This window comes from Malurus melanocephalus, unplaced genomic scaffold (assembly GCF_030028575.1).
Source record: "Malurus melanocephalus ecotype Western Australia unplaced genomic scaffold, MMel_1.1 scaffold_1, whole genome shotgun sequence".
In the NCBI taxonomy this organism is placed as follows: domain Eukaryota; kingdom Metazoa; phylum Chordata; class Aves; order Passeriformes; family Maluridae; genus Malurus; species Malurus melanocephalus.
In genome coordinates, this window is record NW_026623233.1 from 8,175,402 (window position 1) to 8,200,242 (window position 24,841).

Consider the following 24,841-nt stretch of genomic DNA (forward strand, 5'->3'; position numbering starts at 1 on the left):
ATTGTCCCTCCAGGATAACGTGACCTACTTCAGCCATCCACAGTTAAATCTAAATGAGTCCTTAAAGTTGTTGTCTTTCTTCAAACAGTCCTTCTAAAAGCAGCTCTGCATGACCTGAAAAAAATCACACWGTGTTTTCCATTTAGAAAATTATCACTCTTCCTTAAAAACCCTTATTTTTACTTAATTTCACGCTCTGAAAGAGAATCTGCTAAGCAACGGCTTGTTAAATTAATTTTTATTTTACCTGCAAAAATGCATTAATGTCACTCTGATTTTAATTCCTTGGTGGGGTAAAGTTTGTGAAGTTCTGGGCAGTTAGAACTCGATGATCTTTAAGGTTCCTTTCAACCCAAGTCCTTCTAAGATTCTGTGAAGTTGCCATAAAAAAAGGCTGATGGGTACCATGGGAAGGCAGTAAGTGCATGTGGTACAAGCAGATGTCCAGATCCAGGCAGATGATGCTGCCTGGACACTTCAGTTGTTATTTTTAACACTGGCTACATTCCCTCAGCTTTCCCCCCTCCAACAGCATAAGCTTTTTGGAGCAGAAAGAAGGTCAGCATATATGATGGAATATAGCCAGCATTACTGTCTGCAATCAGCTGTGTTTATTTTAAGGAGRAATTGGTAAAAGGAGGAATTGGTGAAAGTGGAAGAGAAGCTGATTTGAGGACCTAAAGGTGCTCAGGACATAAAGAGAAGATAAAGGGACCAATCAAGGAAAATACTGATGCCCATATGTCTGAGTGGGGAGATAAAAGAGAAATATGACTTGCATGCTATATAAATTGGCATAAATATTTTAAAATAAATAAGGTGTGTACAGCTGCTGTCCATATGGCCAAGGAATACAAGCAGCGCTTGAGACAGAATTACCTCAARTAAATATGTTTGGATTTGTATTTTGCAATTTTAAGGGACCTACTGCTGTGCAGGATAAAGATGTCTGGTTGCTTTTGGGCCCAAGGCTGGAGGGCAGCTCTCTGTTTGTCAGTGAGTTGGTGTTTGTCTTGTTGACAGAACATCTCCCACAGCAGAACATCTCCCAACTTCCTCGCTGGTTCTTGGTGTGCAGGCAGGCACAGTGGGCTGCTGTGTCACAGTCCTGTGGTGACTGAGTACTTTTCAGATCAGGCATGGGGCTGTTCCTGAAAATCCGGCTCACCTGAAACAGAGGCCAGACAAACTTAAGAGAATGAGAATAGACAACTTTAATACAGGCCTAACAGGCCTACCGGTACATTAGGGGAGACAAAAGCCTTCTCATCCTGAGGCTATACCCAAAATTGACAGGGAGTCACGAGATCTTCACCTTTTATAAGTTTTATAAGTTCTGCTTTATTAAATATTGGGCCTCAATTCTCCCATGATATCTTCAGGTCATGATGTCAACCACCCCAAACTTGCTTCCCCCCAACTCACTGTTSTTTACATATTTTGGGGCTTTGAGGCAGTATATTTGGGGCTTTGAGGTATCCTTGGATTCAGGCTCAGAGAGGGATTGTTTTGTCTAAAGATGGGAGAGCAGGAGCTTAGCACTGTRCTATAGAAGYACAAGAATACAGATGCATGAAAATATAGGAACTAAAAGTCCTAAGGCATCAGGGAGACACATAACCAGTTGTGGCTGTCTGGCCTACAGTCGTCATGAAGTAGGATGAAACCTCCAARGTTTTGAATTGTTAATAACCCCATAGACAAAGCTCTTTGAAGTAGCTCTCATTATTTTTTCCACTGTTTGTCTGGCTTTTAAGGTCTCCTGTCACTGACACAACATCAYGTATAATTATCTTGCCTATGCTTATAAAGTGGCAAAAGGCATTTATTGTCATGGTGTCGCTCTGCCAGGCTGGGTGATTTTGCTCATCTCTTCTGCTTCATGAGCAAATTATAATCACTTGCCTCCTCACAACCCAACATTCATCTAGATTCTTCTTTGCCYGCTTGCTGAGAGATTCTAAAATGCAATTTTGGTTATCTGATGGTTCCCCGGTCCTGAGAAAATTGCAATACACTGTGGTTTTAGACATGCCTGAACTAATAACACCTGAGACCMAAAGTAAGCGTAATAGGAAAGGAAATAGAGAAGGTTTTCATCCGTGGTACACTGGATAAGATTTAGGAAGAGTTAAGGGGAATGTGGAGAAATAAGGAAAAAAAGGTGCATAGTTGAGGCAGGGAAATGCATCACATTTCTTATCTGAACCTTGTCTAATGATGAAGCTTTAACAGGTTCAGCTCCAACACAGAAGCTCAGGTTTTCTTAATTTCCTGTGCAGCTTCATCTGCTTCTCTGAAGGGAAGGTAGTAACTATCAAAACCAAAATAAAAGGGAGGTTTAATGCTTTGGGKTTTTAAACGTGCATTTAAAAATACATCTATTCACAGAATTTCAGTAAAGAATTAATTAGATTGTAGAATAGTGTGCATGTTGTTGTATTCGTAGTGATTTTGTTGTTTTGGGTGGTTTTGGGGTGAGGGGATGAAAGTTGTTTTTATTTTAAAAATCAGATTTGAAGCATAAGCATCAATAAGAATTCGTGCCTCCTTGCTTACAGGTTGTGCTCATGCTGTGAGTGTCACAGCATCAGCTATGTTAGGTGAAATGCAGCTATTAGTGCCAAGAGCTTGATAGATAATCATTCTCACTTGGCCTTCGGTGATTTTGGACTGACCACTAGAGGCTGCACTTGTATCGTGCAGACCACAGCACGTCTGGCTGTTTTATTTTAAATTTCTTCTGCTGAATTTCTTTCTCTTTCCTGTATTTCTTCATGAACAGTGGTCAGCCTTAGTTTGAGCTGCATAGGTTTTGCTTTCCCGAGTTACAGTTCATTGAGCTGACTATGGCAGGGCCCAGTGATCAAATAGAACAAATTCTTCTACATCAGTAGCCTCCTTTCATGTTGAAGCACAGTACAGATGCTCACTAATTAAACACAGGAAGGTGTAGATGGCACATTTTTTCCCTGGCTCTGGAAATTTGGGTGTGGAGAGATAGATGCAGTGCAGTGACTTCCACAGCACCAGGCATGAGCTTTAAATTCGGCACCTCAGGAAGTTTGAAGTGAGCCTGTTCCTTGGCTCTGCTTTGGATGATTTTCAATGAGATAGAAGGGATGGACATRTCCTTTCAGCTGCATTTCCTGCACTGACTTTTTCAGTGTTTTCAGCTGAAGAGATATGGGTTACAAAAACTAAAGCCAAAACTACATTAATTCTATCTGAAATGATACAGAAGTTGTGAATCAWTGCATTCCTATTCCTGCACTACATGCAGTGTGATGTATCATAAATAGAGTGCACCTGCAATTTCTGCTTTTTCTCATAAATATTGCTGGAATAAGAACTGATTACTGATGGACTGGTTGCACACCTCAGCTGGAAGTTATAGGAATCTGAATTGAGATGTCACAAATGGATATGACCACAAGATGTCAGGCCCACTGTTTGGGTGGGAGCCAAAATGTCATTTGCCAGTTTGCTTTAGGGCTCAAGGGTTTGCTAGGTAGGCAAAGAGCTTCATTTGGGTGGTCGTGAATTCTGCCTTTGTTAGGGACAATTCTATCCTCAGATTTGTTCAGTATTCTTGACCTCAGTTAAAGTTGCACATCTGCATCTGCAGCAGAACTTGGCACCAAACTGTTGTTGTCTGAGTGACTGAATGCCATGACAGCAACATGCAATTCTGTATACAGCCATATTTGGAAATATATTTTCATTCTATTTATTTTCTATTCATTTTGGCAGATGGTTTCTTTGCCACTGATATCTCAATAAATTAAAACCTCGTATTTTCWGACATAAAAATAGAAAATATAATTTAAAGTTTGCTAATTTAGAGCAAGCSTAGTTAATAGGAAGTATTACTGTCCTGCTTTCAGAACATTTCCAGCTAATCTTAGGGGTTGTAATCACTTTATGATTGATCACATATTCTATCATTTCATGAGTATCAAAGATGATAAATTGCAAGTCCAGAATATAATTTGTAATATTATGTAACTTTATAAAATGCTGCTTTTGTAATGTGCTATGAAGGGTTATAACTTTTTTATTTGCCAGGCTATTCTTCAGTTAAATGTTTCTAAGTACTAATTTAAGTGCAGGTTTTTAGMAAACACATTAAGATCTGAAAGAGTGCAGCAGCAGCATTGCAAAGTAATTCAGCTTAGATGCTGTGTTAAAACCTACAGGCTTACTTAGCAATCAAAACCAGGAAGGTTAATGTAAGAACTCSTATGTCTGGTTTATAGTTCTTTTTCAGCTCCTGTTATCTCTAAATTGTTTTAGAGAACCTTCTACAGTGAGGCTGGKTGTTTTGGGCTGTAAAAGCATGCAATATCTGAAGCTTTCAAACCGCAGCTTAAGGAAGTGTGATATATCATCATATTTCCATCATTTGCTCAAGAAAGCACAAGTCTGCTTTCTTCTTCTTAGAAATGGTGGCTTAAAATGTTAAGCCCTTAATTTTAGTTTTACTTTGGATTGTGAGAAAGAAGCTGTCATAARATCAAAATATTTAAAGACCAGTCAAGTGCAAGACATTTTAAAATTATTAAGCAGCTTTTAAACATTTTAAAATCAGGGGTACTTGCCAAATACGGTATTTTTTTTTATTCCATTTTCAAAATACCCAGCTGGTGTATTTCTTTTGGAATGAAATGGATAAACTGGCCAGTTCTGAAACAAAGTAGACTTTATGATAATGAGCAAKCAAGAATTGTAAGAAAATTAAACTGCTCTAGGTCTAATTATTGTTTAGTGGCTGGCTACCAGGTTTTGTATATTGTTACAGCTGAAGTAGTCTTGGTTGCCCTACATAAGGGATGGAAGGAGAAGGGATGTGCAGCAMRGCTGTGCCAGGTGAATTGTTCCTGCCTTTTTCCTTGCTGGGAAACCAGCATAAAACTGGTAATGTGAAATGTCACCACAGGGCTTAGCTGAATTTTTTTTTTCTTTCCTAGTTCCTGTACTGGAGATTTTAATCTTGRTTTGTTAATGTTATTAATATCACATTCTTCACTGTATTATCTGACAACCATCTATAGAGCTTATAAAGGCTTCTAAGGAGGTGGCTCTTCTCTGCTTCCATTAATTGCCAGTGCATTTGTGGTTTCATTTTGTTAATGTGTGAAACAATGATGATTAAGACAGTATTCTTGTCTCCCCCTCACCCCCCAAGAAATCATTCCTAGCAGCAACAGGAGAGATGGAGAAGTGGTCTTTGAGGTGGCTCAGGTTCAGTCCRTTGATGTGTCTCTGAAAATRSAGAATGCAAAGYTTCTCTTGGGAAACAGTAACCTTGYTTGTTAAATGTCTGMTTTCCAATGGTCTGTTTCTAAGCTAAATGACCAGTGATGAGCAGATGAGTCAATTCCACGTCCTTCCTACACAGGTTTGCAGTTGCATGCCAAAAAAGATGAGGATTTATGAGCTGCCCCAGCTCTCACATCTTTCAGAGCAGTGAGAGTGTCTCCGATGTGCACTGATGGTTGCTGACAAGCTGCTGTGGGTGAGGARCATTTCAGACAGGATGGTACCAGGGTTCTGCTTACAGTGCAAGTTGCCTTGGTGCTCTGCTCAATGCAGTAATTCTTCATGGAATGTTGCTGAAGTTCTGCTATGGAAATAGCTGTTCAGCCCTGGAGAGCAAGAATGTCTGCTCTGATTGTATGCTGAGGTAGTTGAGGTAGGGAACAGTCCTGAGTGTAATGTAGGCCAACTGTTTAATAATAAAGCTATAAGACTGAAATTCAGTTTTMAGTAACTGGACTTACATAATCTAAAATGTACAGAATTTCAAACTTGCAAAGGTTTGATATTCTCATTTCTGGGATGAATCCAAAGATCTGTTTTGCTTAATTTGTAGTAGAGATCAATGTATACTAACCATTTTCATACAGCAGTGTGGAAGCAATAGGAAATTATTTGGGTAGCAGTTGTCACCACCCATACCTTGGAGAAATGCAAGGATCTTTCAGATGATGTTTATGTCATTGTTTCCACATACCCGAGAGGGAAGCTGCTTTCCACAGTCCTATGTACTATAAGCTTTCCCACCCTTTCCCCCTAGTGCATGAGCTAATAAGTCTTGCAAACGAGACAAAGAGGGGATGTCCCCMTAATCTAAAGCTGAGGAGTCACTAATTGGAAAGTTCCTGCTCTAAGGGCTGCATGGAAAGCTGGCTGCTTGTTGGGCAGGTATTTCAGCCTCACCTCACCTCCTCCAAATGGTTTTACACTGGCTCCCCAAGACAGGGGGAGGGGACTGAGCAGACTCTGCTGCATTTTCTCATATCCTCTGTGGCCCTGCTTCACTTTCTGCTTTTCTAACCTGGCCTTTGTGAGTTTGCTGGTCACGTTTCCTGCAGAGCAGGGATGGTTTCTCTGCCTTTCTAAAAATGTTCTGTTCTTTGTTCTGGYGGATAAACAGAAGAACAGTGCTTATTCTATGATGTTTTGGGGTTTTTTTGTTTTGGTTTGGGGTTTTTTTGTGCATGTATTAGGAGGGGAACAAAGGAAGGAAATACTAAATTTGAATTGCAAGCTTATATAAATTACATTTGAGAAAGTACACCGGATACAAGTTAATACATTAAAGACARCAAAGGTTGTAAGGGAAGTGTTAAGAAGCCTGAATACAGGTGCTTCTGCTATGGTTTTTTAGTGTTTCTCATTGTGAGGGTTGGTTCCAGTCATGTATAACTGCCAAATTTTCTTTCCATTTGTGAGGTGCCATCTGATTTTATGGGGCAACCTTCAGCCAAAATAGCTGAAGACACCAGGGATCCTGCTATCCTGTTATACCTGGTGTCCTAAGATACCAGGGAACAAATCCACTGTGCTTTTCAAACATTGAAACAACTTTTTGTTTGAGAAGCTCAAGTGTCTCCTTCCTTTGTTCAAGGACTCAGACTTGACACTTACAAGAATGATGGCCTTTGTGTCAAGGAAATATATTGAGAAAAATCTGTCTAAACCCCAGGCCACAGATGCTCAGTAGCTACTCAAGCCTTTTGTCAAAAATGTGCTGCGTCCTCCTGGGGCTGAGCAGGGGTGTCTCTGTGTTGCAGGATGAGCTGCTCTAGAGCCCGGTCTGCAACCAGGGCTGAGAGCAGGAAGCTGTGGTGTGGGGTGTGAGTGCCACCTGTTGAGCAGCAGGCAGTGCAGGCAAGATGCTGGACTCCACAGGCAGGACCAGAGCTGAGGGAAGTGTCCAGCCAAGGGAAGATACTGGGAGATTGAGAGGGACATAGCATAGAGGARGCTCAGGCTGGAGGATGAAGGGACTGTGGTGTTCAGGGAAGAGTGAGAATTGATTTGAATGACTGACATTCATCCTGACAGTCTAAAATTAAAACAAAACAAAACAAAAAAAAACCCAAACCAGACTTTTGGAGCTGTTCTTGGGACAAGAACAGATGAATGGGAGAGACAAATGGTGGTGGTGAAGACAAGTTTATTGGAAAGTGATACAGAAGCGTGAGAAGATGTGAGTTGAGCTGATGAGTACAATGCAACTGAACCAAGGCAGGGGAAAAAGCTTGATGAACAGGACAGTCTGTGCCCATCAGAGCRTGCTTCTGCCGAGACACAGAACACAAACTAAAATGAATTCCTGTCAAAGCACATGGAAGGGGTAGGGGAAAATCAGTATCGGGATAAAATATAATAAATATGGCTGAGGGAAAGAGGGRCAGCTGGCATTCACAGTTAAATCAGGAGCCGAAGGAAAACTGAATATGTGCTTGTTTCCAAAGCACCATTCATCCTATGCCCTAAAAGATAAAAGGGTATTGCAAAGTGTCTCAGAGCTCTGTATGCAGGTGCGTGTCTGGCAGTAAGGAGAGGTCAGTAGAGCAAGGGTACATTGGCAAAAGGACCTGTATTCAATGTTTACTTTTCTTGAATACATGACTTTGTTGTCTTTGTAATGTTCTCAACTTCGTTGTACACAATGTCTTAGTTTGGTTTGTTGCTTCCTGCCTACGACTTGCTGGAGCTGGATCCCAGACTCCACAGCCAGGCCTTTGCAACAAGGCACTGTTGTCAAGATAACAAATATTTTTCCCACCCTGATTGATTTGGAACAGGGCATTTYTTTTTTTTTTTTTTTTTTYCCAGCAGTCTATATTAGTGGAGCGTTAACAGTTTGAAGTCAGATGCTCAAGACTCTGCCACTGGGTTTCTTCTAGGCAGCAGTGGGAAATCCTGGCTTTTATKTCTGAGGTGACTGATTCGTGCAAGCACACAACATATTTGATCCAGTGGAAGAAGGTTGGCTGAAGACATCTGCTGGGCTATCTTAGCGATGTGCTTTTCTTTAACTAGTTCTTCCACTTAAGTAAGCCTTGTCTTTTTATTTTTCTGTGATATTAAGCTCTTCTTATAGTCAGRTGTTGAGGCAGGTGATAAACTGTGTGGAGCTGCCACGTAGATAATTTCTGGGATCCCAGCTGAGGCTGTATTTTCCTGTGCTTCTGGAGAGAAATCCTATTGATGCTYTTTCAGATACTTTAATTTTATTCATATTGCACTGAAATATCAGTAGTTTCTTGAAATATTATTCAGATGTTACATTTAGGTACTCTGAGATTATGCTCCSTCTGAGGAAGTATGGAGAAATTTGAGGGCTCCTGGGAACTTATACTGAGCAGGGAAAACAGCTCTTTACAAGATTTAATTTACTCCAAAATCCACACTAACTCCTGTAGTAACAGTTGTAGCACCTTTTTGACTCCATCCATCCACATTAAGGTTGTGTACCCACAGAGTTTGCTTTGCTACCCAATTACTGTATCACATGATTGCTATTATAATTTTATTTTGCTCAGTCWCTAAAGGTTAAAACTGTGAGAACTTTAAATGGGGAACAGGAAGAGGCAAAAATCAGTCTGGATCTCTCTTCTCCTCTCACCCTTCAAATAAAGACAAAGAAGAGGGGAAATTTCAGTAAATCATGGAAATTTACTGTAGTGGGAAGCATATTGTTAATATAAAGCCCTGTTTGTCTGCAAGGGTTGTCAGGCTCACAAGGCAAGTGCTCAGATGTTGTTTATCAGTGTTGTCCTAACCTAGAGGCAAGAGTTAAGTAATGTGTTGAATGTGGGCAGCGAGGATCCTGTCTAATATTCTGCCCTGCTAAAAGGACTGCTCAGCTTCTGAAAGAAAGAAAGCAAGGGTTCCTTTGCATTTTTAATGATTATTCATGTTTCCCACTAAATATTATGTCTTCAAATTTAAGAGTTACTGCATTTTGTAAAAGAGAGGGAGTAAACTGTGAGTCATGTTTAAATTTGTAATTTTGAAGAGTACCTTTAAGATGACACATCTGGRTACTGTGTTCTTCATCCCCTTAAACATCCTTTTATCATTATGCTGCTGACATAATCTTATAAAGCAAAGCTAGTGTTTCCATGATTCAGCAATCTTGAATAAAGAATCCTGACATTCTGCTGTGTTGATTTTTATTTTGTCTTTTAAGATATTACCATAACAAATTGATGCACATTATTTCTAAACATCACACAGTGCCACAGCAGGCCTTGCAATAAATTATCAGGACTAAAAATACAGCACATATATTGAAAAAGAACCGAATATTTGAGAAAACAATAAATCTGAGCCGGTTTGCCTTGTATTTGCCTGCTGTTTCCATTTTGATTGCGATTGGCTGGCAAGGGCTGCTGCTGGCATTGCACAATTGGCTTAGTGGGGAATTACAAAACAGGAGCATTTCCCTTGGTCAGGGCTCGGTAGCACATGCAGCTGAGCACAGGCRAAAGAGAAAGGTCACCGTGCTCCAGGATTTGAGCGGAATCTCTCTCACAGATGTTGCCATTCCTGAGTAGCGCGTCTGAGCTCGCTGTTCTCATCTGTGATTCCAAGTGCTTAAGCGCCGTAAGGTTTTTTTGTTTCAGTGAATGTAAAAATGCACCTAGGAAGGAGTTCACAACCTGGAGGCATGTGAGAATTTCTGATGCATGGAGCAATATCATGGAGTGATCAGAAGGATCTGTGTTTTTAAGGAGTTTTAAATATCAGTGAGGCGGAAGACAATTCTACCAGAAGGTTAAAGGCAGATGCAGAAGGAAAACAACTTCATTTTGATCCTGAAAACATCATGAGGAAGGGATTTATATCAGCACCGAACAGTGGAGAGTCAAACAGTCTTATTTTCCTCTGAAATAATCTCTGTGCAAGAAATGTAAATACTGTCTATTGTGAAAAAGAAGCATTCATTATTTGAATACATTTTGAAACTCTGTGAAATGCATATGACTGCTGCACCTTTGCAATGCTATATAGTGTATCTTTATTGAAGACATTTAAATGAAGAAGATTCTGCACAAAAAGGTCAAGCTACTTTTTTTTTTTCCTTTTTAAACTATTTTTCATTTCTTTTTTGTGTGAGGGAACCAGGAGTTACATTTGTATTTCTAACTRAACTTTCCTGTTTTCTTCTTTCCTTCTCCAAACTTAGTTTACGAGATGCTGGAATTGGATTTATTCTTGTCATAGATCGCAGACAGGACAAATGGACCTCCGTGAAAGCTTCCATACTGCGGATAGCAGTGAGTACTGTTTTAAATTAACTATTTAGAAAGAYTTTTCTGTGTCAAATTTTCCTCTTACAACTGAAAAAATATATTTTTTTTTCCTTCAACTATGTGTCAGCTAATAGATGGTACAGAAGGTACCCAGCTGGTCTTTTGTATCCCAGCTTACTGGAGAGAGCATCATGTGTCTGTGATGTGCTTTTAATGCAGTTTGCAGCTCAGRACATCCTCCTGAGTATGGACTTGGAGACTTTGTGTGTGTGCATGTGAGTGTGTGCAGCATCCAGCTCTCCCAGGTGGGAACTAATACTTGCTCCGTGCATCTCTTAGAGTTTGGGTCTGCTTTTCACTGTACAAGTGAGCTTCCCTGCTATGAAGATGTGTGGGTGAGGGTCCTGGTGGAGTTTACCACTTGTGACAGGAATTCACATTGAAAAACTGTTCCTGTGATGTTTGATTTAAAACAAGTATTACTTGTAAGCAAGAAAATCTTATGTGCCTTCTGTGGTCAGTCAGCAGTACATGCTGTTCACTTTCAGTCTCCTGGTCTCCCTTTCAATTAATATTTTTTTTAATTGGAAAAAGAAGCTTACTAGAGCTTTGCTTTTATATTTTTTGCAGAAATAAGGAAAGGCAGATTCATGTTTATCATGTGCATATTCTACTGATGGTTTACTTGCTTTTCTTCAGTTTTTGGTTGATTGGTTGCCCTATTTTTTTTCTTGTTATCCTTGCTTGAATTGTTAGTGGCAATAGTCTTTCCAGTAAGTCCTGAAAAACAAAGCTGTAAGTAACTTTGAATTTTTAATGAAAACTTTGACTCTGTAAGGTGAAAGTCAAATCAAAACAGTAAATCTTGTTTTTGTGTAGCCTGATTATAGCCAAAGAATTTTTTGTTTACTCTAAGTTAAAAGGTATTTCTTGAAAGGTAGTRTATTACTCCCATTATATGATGTTTTGTTAATGACTATATAGTGATATAATATTCCCACAATACAGCTTTTTACACAATAATTATGTAAGGAATGTTAAAATATTGAAAATACATTGAAGTATTAGCAAAATCTGCTTTTGCAGTTCATCTTGAAATTTTGAGATGTAGCATTGAGCAGATTCCAGAAGTGGAAACTGAAAGCTGCATAATTTAAGATGATAAAAGGAAAAGGACTCTATCTCTGGATGTTTTGAATCTCTTTCAAAATTCACTGCTGTAGTTTCTGTTCAAGGACAGATAAGTGTTGCACAGATGATGGTCCTTTTATTTGCATAATTGGGGTTGTAAGGGTTAGGGAGCAGCTACAGACAAGCTGCTTATAGCCATGATGATAACATTTATGGGAATGTTCCTCCAGTATGTGTTACTTTGCTTTGAAGCTCAGTKAACAGAACTGAGCAACTATTCCCATTATAAGGGATATGTCATTGTCATGATGGTGTTGGTGCCTAAGGGATTTGCCCTGAGAAGGGTGTTAAGTGCAGGAGCACTGCACAGCAGCTGTACTGTTGGTGATGGGTTATCTTGCGTTTTTCATCTTTCCTCATTCTTCTGTGAGCTTATTTAAAAGAGATATCCTACTTCTTAGCTGAAATCTAATCTGTTAAAGGCATGGKTTTTTTATTTGTTTCTCTTATTGAACAAGACAGTGTTGGCTTTGAATTGTACCCATGTAGATAGATATTTATAGCAGTCCTCCTGTCGGGCTTCAACAATAGTCACATCAGCCCTGAACACTTGCAAATTTTGTGTTCCCATTCCAAAAGAAGTGAAAAAATGTTTGCTGTTGTCCATCATATCTTTGCTATAGTATTTGATTTAAATGAAATCTAATGCATTTCAGCTGTCTGTTCTTTTTAAAAAAAAAAGAAAGAAAAAAAACAAAGCCAGATATACAAGATACATATATTGAACCAAATTAGAGAGATCCTATTGATGGACAAAGATTTATTTTGAATGGCTCAAGCGTAACTGGAGACTTCCACTTGTTTGGTTTTCCTAACAGCCAAAGTTGCCTTTTGGTGATTATGAAGCATCTGAGTGTTACCTGGGCTATCCAGATTATACCTGAGGTCTGAAAGCCTGATAGCTCTGGCAATTTGAATTACAGAATCACAGAATGGTTTGGATTGGAAGGGAACTTAAAGATCATTTAGTTCCAACTGCCTTACCCTTCCACTGAYCAGATGGCTCAAAGGCCTCTCCAAGCCKGGCCTTGAACASTTTCAGGGATAGAAAATYCCCAGCTTCTCTGAGTAACCTCTTCCAGTGCCTTGCCACCCCCACAGTAAAGAATTTCTTCCTTATATCCCAACTAAACATATCTCCTTTCAATCTGAAGCTATTCCCCCTTGTCCTATCACTCTCTGCCCTTGTAAAAAGCCCCTGTTCAGCGCTTCTCTTGGTTTTTTTTTTGATTGCTAAAGCTTACTGCCGTGTGTGAGGGTAGGAGTCATGTTATTTGAGAAGAGAGTTTTGGCTGTTGGTTTATGTATTGTCGTTTCTGCAGTCCTTTCTGCCATCTTTCCTTTCTCTAATTGTCCTGAGGGCGTTGACCCTTTTGATTTGTGAAATCACAAATGCCAGCATAGGGTGGGAGCACTGCCCAACAGGAATATCCTGGCTGGAGCATCTGCCCATCACTAATACCCTGGCAACTGTARGAAGCATATTTATAAGCACTGAGCAGCTGTTAAACAGAAATTCATACTAGTGTGTATATTTTATTATTATTCCTCGTTGTTTTCCAAAAAGCCACACAATGGTTGGTTTGTAGTAGTGGGTATTGGAAATATATTTTAAAACAAAACTAACAAAAAAAWTTTTTGTTTCAGGGTGAAATTAATGTGGAAAATCTTTGTCTATTATGAAAAATTTCTAGGCTTTATTTTTCTTTTGTTGTTGTTAGGGATACCTTTTCTTTCCCTGGGACAGAAGATGAGCAATGATGAGCTCATCATGAAATGAATCTGTATTTCATGCTGATACCTAAAAGCTGCTGTAGTCAAGACTCTGGAGATGAGGTTAACCTATTTTTGTGGACATAGTGGAATGTCAGTGACAGTCCTGCTCACCCAGGATGCTGCTGCTGTGACATACAGGGCAATGGGACTCAGAGCAGAGCCAGAGGCTGGGGCTGAAAGATGGCCCATCTTCGCTGGGGATGTGACAGAGATTGGGGCAAGAATGTACCCAAGCATGCAGTCAGTGCAAGACTCACAGAATCTGTGGCTTAAGAGACACTGCAAGCATTATTCTTTTTTTATTTTTCACCTGATTTAGCGKAAGGTATTAGCTTAGGAAGAATCTGGGATAATGAGACTGAGACTTGGAGCTCTGGTAGAGACTCCAAGAGCCAAGTTTTGTGTTAGCTGTGAAGTGTTGATAGCAAATTGTAGTCTTCTTAGAGAAGCAGTAGAWTTTGAAAGTTCTTACAAGAACAATATCGAAGTTTGTAGTTGCAAATTGTTCACTGGTATTACATTGTTGTTTGGGGATACAAAATTTTTTAAACTTTTTGCCCCGTCAGCTGTAGTGATTCTTCTAAATTTGTATTAGAATGTCCTGTTTTCAGTTAAAGATGGTATTCWGAGTATGCAGAGATGCAAAGTATTGCTGAACCTTTTAGCTACTGGGCTGGGCAATTGGGTAAATGTGCAAGGAGGAGCAGTTATGCTGTCTGGTAAAGTAATATTGTCCCAACTGAAGCTGGGTGAATGACAAATGACAGACAAATTGATCCTCTTTTCCTTTCCATGCAGTCAAAAATTCTTCTTTTTTGAAATAATTTCTTCTTTTTTTTCTCTCTCCTGATGTTATCATACCCAAACAAGCAATATTCAATCCACAGTTTTAGGAGTGAGGCTTTTTGCTGATCAATGTGTTCTAGGGTTTCACWTTGCTGTCTCCATAGTTCCACTGTATTTTCTTTAAAAATGGAAGCCTATGTCATTAGATTGTATTAGTTTCCTCTTGTCCTGTCATCATTGTCTTCCTCCATCCTGAGGGAAAAGTTGAAGTGTGAACTCACTCTTTTAGATTACAAAAAACTGCCCTCAACATCATTAAAAGTTTCACCACAGCCATCCATCAACCTCATACTGAGGGTCCAGAGAAAAATAAACTTCCTCAATTTGGTGTATAGGGAATAACATACCTGTGGGACACTGCTCTTAGGTAGGGGATGGAGGTCACATGGGGGTGGTAGTGACAAATTTTTATCCAATAATAAAACCCTGCAGCCCTTTCTAAATTTGACAAGAGATGGGTTTTATTCAACCTTCTGTAGAAGTTTGCTTTGTGATTTACCACCACTAACTGAGGATGCATTGCATGCAGATTTCATGCCTTCTGTTTTGGACTGCATTGTCCAGAGCATTGCTTTTCTTGGCTATTCATAAATCAAAATGCAGTCTTCACTGTAACAGAGGCTTAGCCCATTAATTACTTTTAAGATTAGGGAAAATACTGCTRCCTGGCAGATCAAAACCAGAAGCCAGTGGAGACACCAGAGTGCTTAGTTTGGACTTGATGAGCTTGGAGGCCTTTTCCAACCTAGYTGATTCTGAAATTTTGTAATACTAGCCTAAATCTCTCAGGAGTCAGGCAGTCCCATTTTTGTGCCATCTGGAATCTTACCATTAATTTTACATCCAAGGTGAGAAACACTGAATTGCAGTAATCCAACTTTGAGTTCTCTGGCCTTGCTTGTTGAGATGTTGAATTTTTAAGTGAGTTGTTGATACAGAAAAGATATGTTTAGTAAGTGGTACCCCATGAAAGGCACTATTTTTTATTATGGATAGGCATTTCTCATTAGCCCAGTTTCCAGCTAGCTTTTTGCATTATGTCCTGAAAACTATAATGGCACTTTAACACTTTGTATGGCGTGAATTTGAAAATACTGCTTTTCTCTCAGCCCCRGTCATATTTCTCATTTTGCCTGGATTCATGACAAGAACATGGCAGTATGAGGAAGCTAGAACAGTATTTATATTAATTTTGTAGMTATTGTTAAGAATGAGTTCAGTAAAAGAAAAACGAGTAAGTTTGTTTTGAGGTCAGTATGGTTTTGTCCTATTGCTTTGGATGTTTTGAGACTTCTACATAAGCAGGCACTTTTGCAGTTATCCTTGTGTAGTTAGCCATTTTCCTTTATATATTATGGTTTTTTAATATGCAAAAACAGAGAAGTGAGTCACTTAAACTCRGAAAGCAGGATCATAATGCCACAAGCATTAAACACGGATCTAATGAAAAACAGTTCTATGTTTTTTAAACTAGATTTCAAGCTGCTATTTTTATGAATTGATTTAATGCAAGCTTCTTTCATGACAAGAATTCTGTGTAAGGCAATTCTTAATTCTAGCCAGGAATAAACAGTCTTAAAAAAATAGATAAACAAGTACTTATTAGTTCTTTTATATACAGAAGCATTTTGGAAAGAAGTGCTTTGTGGCTTATGGCATGCTAGTAAGTGCAGAAGGRAAACCACCACCACAGAATTTAGTAATGTGGGTCTATTGAAGCTGGTCATAAAATGAAAATTAGTGTTCCAAACATTTTAAGACAGAACTACTAAAACCAAATCAAGTGTTAGCTCTTTGATGGCTYACATGGTTTATGATATTTCTGCAAGCTGGCTTAACTTCAGGGTCAGTCCTGGTGGTGTAGACAGTCTCCCTCTCAGTAACTGTGAAGAAAAGTGGGATTTAGGATTATATGCAATGAACACATGGTCCAAAGAAGGCCACAGAGGTGATCAGAGGTCTGGAGCATCTCTCCTATGAGAACAGGCTGGGAGAACYRAGGTTGTTCAGATGAGAATGSKCTGAGCCAGACTTCACTGCAGCCTTTTGGTACTTAAAGKGGGCTTATAAAATAGAGGGAGAGTGACTTTACACATTCGGGTAGTGATAAGACAAGGGGGAGTTGTTTTRAACTGTGTGAGGAGAGACTTACATTACATGGTAGGAAGAAAATCTTTACTGTAAGGGTAGTGAGGCACTGGAGCASGTTGCCCAGAGAAGTTGTGGATGTCACAACCCTGGAAGTGTTCAAGGCCAGGTTGGATGAGGACCTGAGCAACCTGGGCCAGTGGAAGATGTTCCTGCCCCTGGTGCGGGGGTCTGGAAATCGATGATCTTTAAGATCCCTTCCAATTCAATCCAYTCTGTGATTCYATGATAATTTGATTTTAMGTTTTGCCCAGAACTCARCTGTGTTCAATCTCTCTATGTTTTCCCCTTTYCAGAAACCTGGGGAATGCCATGGAAGGCTCTCCATCCCTGAGAAGCAGGGGCCTGAAAGCAGGCAGATCAGCCTGCTCCTTAGAATTTATTAGCTGGTTTTCTTGAGAATTTAAGGTTGTTCCTCATTTTGTCCAGCTAGAAAAGATTCTTCCCCATGTTCTAGGTTCGGGCTACTGGTAGGACAGCAGAGGTCTTGGTGTATTGGAAAGCTTTKATCCTAGGGCTGTGCTGTATACAAATTCCTGGTTTGGTCAGACTTAATTSAAAGCTGATAACAATATGCACATCTGCATCCTTTTCTGTGTCTTTGGAATTGGCATTGGCCTGACTGGATGAGGAAGCAAAGGAGATGAGCAGATAGAAAACTAATCCCATGGCTATCATGAGGTATCAAACAAGTGCAAGTGAGATGAATGAATATTTGGGCTGGGCGCTCCCTAATTTTTTGCAGAGAATGTGAAGAACAGGACCCCATGTCTCTTTTGCATTGGCATTAAATCAGATAAATTGAATATTTGAGACCAGATGTTGGGGGAACTGTTAATTAATTAATCTAGTAAAGAGAGTCACTTTTGGGAAAAAAAAAACAACCCTGTTTTTGAGAATACAAACACTTCATCAATTCTCAGTAAGGTTCATTGAGTTCAGTGAAACAGTCCTTGAAGGCACTTTATTTCATAGCACTGCTAAACATAACGTGAATATTTTTTGGTGCTTAACATTTAGCAAGACGTTATTGAGAAGTCATTGTTTGTTGTCTGGTTAGCATACAATGGCTTCAAACAAATGTGCTGCTGGACTGGAACAGAGAATTTTTGTTTTGTTCCAGTATTCAGGGTGAAGCTGACTGGTCAATGAAGTTCACAGGCATGTAAGGAGTGTCTCTTACATCATAGTATTGTTTCTGCAATCACCAGGGCTTTAGGAAAAAAAAATGTTAGGAAAAATGGTAGTATTTTGGCAGTGCAGATAAAACCTTTGATAAACTGTAAAAGCTGGCACAAGTACAACATTGTTTACTGTAGCATTGCTTCCCTTTCTTGTTTCACAAAAATCAGTTTGCAGATTTGACTCCTAGCCACAACAAGGGTAGGAGGCATTGCTTTTTAAGACATGGGTTTTTTTTTTAAGTAGAAAAAAAGCAAATAAAACCAAATAGAGACAGACTAGTGATACTGTTGACAGAGTAATCTAGAATTTGAGCTTTTATTCAGAGACAAGAGAAATTTCTTGCATGTCTTGAATGGGAATTCAAGTGATACAAGACTGTATTTACTTCAACAGCATCATTTTGGGTTGACACATTGAGATGGAAAAAATTCTAATGTATATTCTCTGTTTTCATTGAATTGAACACCAGACTTAATTTTATTATGCAATWAAATTCTATTTCATAAGAGCTAATAAACAGTCCAGAAAAATATACTATTTGTATTTGGGTACCGCTGTTTGCTTCAGTAATAGCCTAAATGTCACAAAATCACAKATTGGGTTGGGARGGACCTTGAAAGACCATCTGGCCCAAACTTTTGTGGGGCAGGGGAGCCTTGAGATTTTGGAGCACCCTGTCCAGTGCATTTCCCAGTGCTCCAAGGAAGGCTAAATGGGTTTGCAAACATTCACTGCCATAGACAGTATGTCAGGACATCATGTGGAGGGGTGGATATCTCACAAGGAGGCACCTTATTTTTTTCAAAATGTGTTAACTAAAAGGTATTTCTTGCTGGAGCTTTTTATTCTGAAAAATCTGCATTGCCACTGAATAAACTTTACACTTTGGAAGTTAAAAGTAAAAAGTAACAGCTCAGTCAGACTGAAGACTGCTGTTAAAGGCACAAAATAAATTGACATGTCTATTGAATGAGAGAAGGAAATATGGCTGTCATCCTAAAAGAATTACTCAGGACACCTAATTAAAGCAATTTTTTGTCTACTATTGTAATGTCTCTTAAATAAATTAGTGGTTTTCCTTTGTATGGTAAGTCAGAAAAAGTATTAAGAAAAGTATCATCATTTCTTTTTCTTGTGAATACACTCAGAAATTTTCTATGAAAAGTTTTTCCTCTGATAACTATGGACTAATAACTTCACAGGCTGCACTAATTTCAGTGAGCAGTGAACTTTCTTAATGAACTTTATTGTGCAAGGATGAGGAGCTGGTGAGGGCACTCAGAATTACCTGGATTCTGTTCCCAGCCCCCAGACTCCTTTGGGACTGAACCACTGTACTTTGTAGTAAATTTGGACATCACTGAGGTGGAGGCAGATTGAGAAGCTCAAGCCTTTAGGGTTGCTCAACCAAACTGAGATCTTGGTTGTATGCTGAATACCTGGGGAATCACAATGAATCTGTGAAAACACATTCATTTAACACTTTTCCAAAAAAGTGTTAAACTGCTTTTCCCTTGAAAAGTTACRTTTCTAATGCAAAGTACCTGGAATCCTTGGAAACCTCAAAATTATTATTAAATCGCTCTTCAACCTTCCAGATACTAACAGTTCCACTAGGCTTGGAATAGAGCATAGTATAACAGCTCCTTTAGTCAGTGGGGCTTTTTTGTTGGCTTTTTTTTTCTTCCCTCCAATAAATCAGTTTGGTAGAAAAGTGAAATAATTTCCAACAGTATAATGAAGAAAATTGCATACTTAATCATTATAATGATCATTTCTTTAGTGAATTTCACTGCCTCCCTACAGTGGAAATACTGARTAGAGAATATTTCCAGCAATGGCTAAATGCCAAATATGCAAATCTCTGCCACAGCAGAGATTGATACTTAATAATTTAATGCTACTTTTTTTTTTTTGTTTCTCCTCTCTTCTGTTTTCCCTCTATCAGTTGTAGAACTGGGAAAGATCCATCACATTTCTAGTTGGGAGTTGATGAGAAAAAAACTGGTTTTTATTTTTGTCAGCCAAATTGAAGCTTATTTCTAAGTTGCTGCTTGAGAAATTTATTATCTGTGGCAATAAGTTGTGTAGGCAATTGGTAAGGTAGTATATGCACAAATTAGAAATTTGTTGCTAGATTTTCACACAATAATGGAGATTTCTCTTGGCACCTTCTATTAAAGAGAAGATGAAGTAACGAAAGCATTGCTTTTAAATAAATACTGAGCCACTGCTGTTTGTTCATTAGCCTCCTTGGGTAGGTTGTAATCCTAGCTGAAGAGCAGTACAAGCCAGCCCTGAACAAAAGAACTATTCCAAGAGAAAAGATCCCTGTTTCCTAAGACAAGTAAATGTCTTTTGAATGAAGCTCTTTGTACTAGACATGCAACAATATGATTGGTCACCCCATTATGGGAGGCCTTTGATACAGTTAGTTTGTGGTTTATCAGGGGCTTCTCCATGTTCAAAAATATTTTCTGGAGCTGAGAGACAGAAAATAACAGGCTAAACTTGCTTTGCAGGCATCTTTCCCAGGAAACCTGCAATTAGTCCTCGTTCTGCGCCCAACAGGATTTTTTCATCGAGCTCTCTCAGACATTGCTTTCAGAATCAACAAAGATGAGCTTAGAATGAAAGTACCTGTAAGTAATCCTGTTTTCACTTTACTACCAGGAATCTGTAAAAGTACTGAAGGTAGCCAGTGAGGACCAAGGAAACCCCAACAAAAAGCAATGCTTAGAAGCACTTTCAGCTAATTCACAATGGTTTATTCTTGAAGAGTGTGTGATTTTTGAAGCAGATGCATTTCCCATGGACAAACGCTATGGTTTCTGTCATTTGAGCAAACATAGAGTGGATGCTTGTTGTTATATTGCCAGTAAATCCACGGATTGTGCTTTTGCTTGCAAATGTACAGCATTTGTATTTTAAAATTYGAAACTATATGAGCTAATGAATAGAAGTTATTGTACTTACCAGATGTAAATTTCAAGGGTGAAATATGGTCTTTAAGAAAATTTCCCCCCATCTTTCATTTATATTTGGGAGCCAATCCTTACATGACAAATCCATGCAAATGCTATTGTTGTCTCCTGCAGATCCAGGATAACAAGGAAAAAATGAGCAAGAAATTAATGTTGCTTTAAAAAAAAAAAAAAAAAAAAACAAGTATGATTTATCAGGATTAAAATAATCTGACATTGTTATGCTTTATAATCCATAAACTTTTATTTTAATATGCCTGGTACTCATGCTCATATTCAGTCATTTACATTTACATCATCTTCAACTGAAAGAACTGTTAAGTTCATTTTTCCATACCCGCAGGAAAAAGCTCCATCTCTCACTTCTATATTAAAGTGCATTTTCTCTGCCACTGTCTGAAGGATGKGGCTTAGCCATCCTTAACAAGGGCCTTGTCACCACTGATCACGTTCACTTTTTCTGTCCTGCTGCAGATCATAATGCTGGGCTCAGTATCAGAACTGCAGGGTTACATTGATAAGACACAATTAACAGAAGATCTTGGTGGCACCCTGGATTACTGCCATAACAGATGGCTGTCCCGTCGCACTGTAAGTCGTAGGTTTTGTTTTAACTTTTCAGCCTAATGAACCCTTCTGTTTTATACCCTGTCATTTATAAAACAGATTCCAAGTGATGCAAGTTGACTTGCTCAGTGTGAGAAGATGTTCCCAATGGTACTTMGTCATCTTAGAGAAATAATATGAGTAATAACTTGGGAGTGGTTTTCTGAACACTTGGAGCAAAGGAGCTACAGTGTGTCTTATTGTGTTGAGGTTTATTGGTTTTGCTACAAGAAAGAAAAAGCTCAAGTTGTAAAATAACTCTAGATTATGAAAATATGAAGAAGATACACTTGATACAAGCCTAAGAAAAAATTACAATTAAGGAATTAATGGTGACGGTATCTGTTGCTTGCAAAATTATACTTTGGCCATTTTTCAGTCTTGTAATTCATCTGTTTGGGTTTGTTTTGAGTGCATGAGTTATATTTTGTGTGCATGTGTTTGTTTGTACATATGTGTGTGATGAAAACAAAACATCTTTAATGCTTTTTATTCCAAAGGCTATAGAAGGTTTCGCGCAAAAGGTTAAGCAAACAGCTCAGATTCTTCAGTCCTTTGGGACTGAGCTGGCTGAAACAGAACTACCAAATGATGTGCAATCAACCAGCTCCCTTCTTGCAACACACACAGAAAAGAAGGACAAAATGAAGGTATGTAATTTTTTGTAAAGATGCTGTCTTTTACCTAAACTGTGTTTTAATTTATAACTGGCAGTATTAATGGAAAATAYGGATGATGCTAATAGACAGAACCATTAATATCTTCTTGAACTTGGGTTTTTTGATGTTAAAAATCCTTTTTGCATTGAAAAATGACATTTCTTGAAACTAAGTTTATGTATGTACAAAAGCATAATGAATTGTATGTGAAACAGTAATTTCTTTGTAAGTGGTGGTGTGTTTAATTTGTAGTTTTGTTTGCAACAGGAAATTTGATTGTATTTTCATGCATATTAAAATATATGGCCTTTTGAAGCATGAACAAATGTTCTTTCAAATAGGCTTAAATGAAAGCTATTTGGTGGTTTCATAACTGTGCATCTAAAATTTTTGAGATAYTTGTAGCCTAAAGCGACACTAGAAGGCTGTCTACCATGAAAATTCAACTCAGTTACACTGCGATCCGAAGATGGTAAACATGGAAAAAGCTGACATTTRTCATTTACTGTCTGTTGTCAGCCACTGCTTTTAATGAAACTCTGCTTGCTTGAATGCTGTTAAAATCCTTCTTCCAACTCAGTGCCTTGTGAATTTTGCTTAAAAAAACAACAACATGCAACTACAGAGTGAGGGATTTTTGTTTTGTTTTGTTTTGTTTTGTTTTGTTTTGTAGGAGGATATCAGGGTAGCAGTAGAACAGGGAGATGATATCCTTGGAAGTATTACAAAACCAGTTACTGAGAATCCTGAGTACAAACTGAATCAGGATCAACTAGACAATCAAACTACGGTAGAAAGGTGAGAGATGTGAAAGAGTAAAGTTGCTGCTTTTCTGCTTTTTTGGCCCCTCCCCAGCTCCTTTATCTAATTCCATATGTATGCTTTACAAATACACAAATGTTGCAACGTGCACATTATAAAACATTTCAAAAACAACTCTGCTGTCAGATCTGTCCTGAGCAAAGTGACTCCCTAATGTCCACTACGGGGTGATCTGGTTRTAGGGAAATGGGGTTGGAATTCTGGTACCAAAAGCACTACACTGTTCTTTTTTCTTTCTTGTCATGTTTGGACAATATAGTTGAGCATCTTTTCCTTATTTTAAAGAACATCAGTGCTTTATTTAGAAACTGAAGTGCAATCCAAGGAAATTTTGCTGCTGTACAGAAGGCAAGAGGGGAAGATAGAAGTAATCTATCCCTTCTTTTCAGTAGATCTGTCCATTTTCATTAGGTGCCTTTGAAGTGGGAGAGGTTTTTTTGTTTTAAACCTGATAACTGATCAATGTTGTTAGCAGCCTCTGAATGGCTGCAAGGGAGTACACCAATTTCCTACATGCTTCCTTTGGGCATATAATAGGTATTACTTTCCTTTGCTCCCTGCCTGCCATACACACCTCCCCCCTTCGAATTACTGCCAGGTTTGAAGACATTATATCACTGTAGCACAGATGTAAATTTTCACAAGACTATGAAAGCATAGCTCATTTCCCCCAGGCAGCATTCTRCATTCTTTTTTTGTCTGTCATTCTGTGTTTCTGTTACACTCAGGCCGACTTTTCTTTCCAAATAAMTGTCCATTCCAATCCACAAAGCTTGGCAGAAGTCACTTTTTTTTTTGTCACTTTTTCTATCAGCTGTCCAAGGACAATCAGGGTGGGGGTTGCTAATTTATCCATAACATTCCTATTCAATACAATATCTGACCGAAGTTGGAGAAAACTCTGCGTGTGTGTCWGTGTCACTGCCCTTCTCTACTTGGTTTTAACTTGTAAATTCAGRGTTCATTTCTCTGCTGCTCAAGACAAAAGTTCATTACAATTTTRATGTGTAGCCTAAATACAGCAAAGTGCACTTTAGAAACTCCATAGGATATCATAAAATGCAATAATAGAAGATAAGAAGTGAAAGTTTTAAGTAATTTGCCAGAATTATTATCAAAGAAGCTTTTTTTAATCACAGTACAACTGTACACTTGCCTATGATGTTTAATTAATAACTCTGGTTGGAAGAGACGGAGCAATGGCTTTCAGGTTTATAGCTTTGCTCCAAGGAAGAAAATAGAAGGGCAGCTGGCTGGTCACAGCAGTATGAATTTTTATCTTAAATTTTCATTATAACTAGGGCTTGGGTCCTTCAAGTTCTCACCCACACACATTTACATATTTTATTTATGTCTGTTAGCCCCAGTTCTCCATATCCYTGGGCCAGAGCTGAGAAGGTGCTTAAAATAAGCACTTTCCCATTTTCAGAGCTTAATGTTTGTGTTGGGTTTCAGTTTTTTACATCARTGTTATTGTAGGAAATGATACTGTRTGATACCAAAAAATGTTTTCTGTATCCAGTTTATTTGTTCTGGAAAATAYTGCTTTGGGGAGGCTTTTTGTTTACTGTGGAAGATTGCATTGTCCCTGGAAGGTTGCACCCATCAGTCTTAGAGTATTTTTTAATTTGTTTTGGTTTGATTTTTTTAAGGCTACTGGCTCAATTACATGAAACAGAGACTGCCTTTGATGAGTTTTGGATTAAGCATCAGCAAAAACTAGAGCAGTGTCTGCGCCTTCGGAATTTTGAACAGAATTTCAGAGAGGTGAGAACTTCTTGGTGGCAGTCAATATTTGGTAATATAGAAATGATTCATAAGAAAATACTTCCTGCTCTTGTTTTCACAGTTTTTGTGYGCTCTTGAAAGCTTCCTCCAATCTTTCTCTTGTCCTTACTTGACATACTGCTATCTTTGCTAGTTTGAATTCTTGCCTATAGAAACCTAACGTATTTTTTTCCTGCAGTCTTAAGATTTTTTTTTTCCCATGCACCCAGCAGTGTATAAGCATAACCCCTTTGAAACCTATTCTGTGCCACAGAAACATAAAATACTGCTGCAAYACTTT

The 24,841-nt window shown here is 38.6% G+C and overlaps 1 protein-coding gene across 15 annotated transcripts in view; it reads left to right on the forward strand.

Annotated features, from left to right (window-relative positions):
• MCF2L (MCF.2 cell line derived transforming sequence like) overlaps positions 1–24,841 on the forward strand; it is a 150,434-nt gene that overhangs the window by 100,829 nt on the left and 24,764 nt on the right. For all 15 annotated transcript variants that reach the window (XM_057390406.1, XM_057390503.1, XM_057390510.1 and 12 more), the window contains 6 exons: positions 10,490–10,580; positions 20,225–20,344; positions 21,161–21,277; positions 21,793–21,942; positions 22,625–22,749; positions 24,426–24,540. In XM_057390406.1, the coding sequence (XP_057246389.1) occupies positions 10,490–10,580; positions 20,225–20,344; positions 21,161–21,277; positions 21,793–21,942; positions 22,625–22,749; positions 24,426–24,540 (718 nt within the window). The remainder of the gene's footprint in view (positions 1–10,489; positions 10,581–20,224; positions 20,345–21,160; positions 21,278–21,792; positions 21,943–22,624; positions 22,750–24,425; positions 24,541–24,841) is intronic.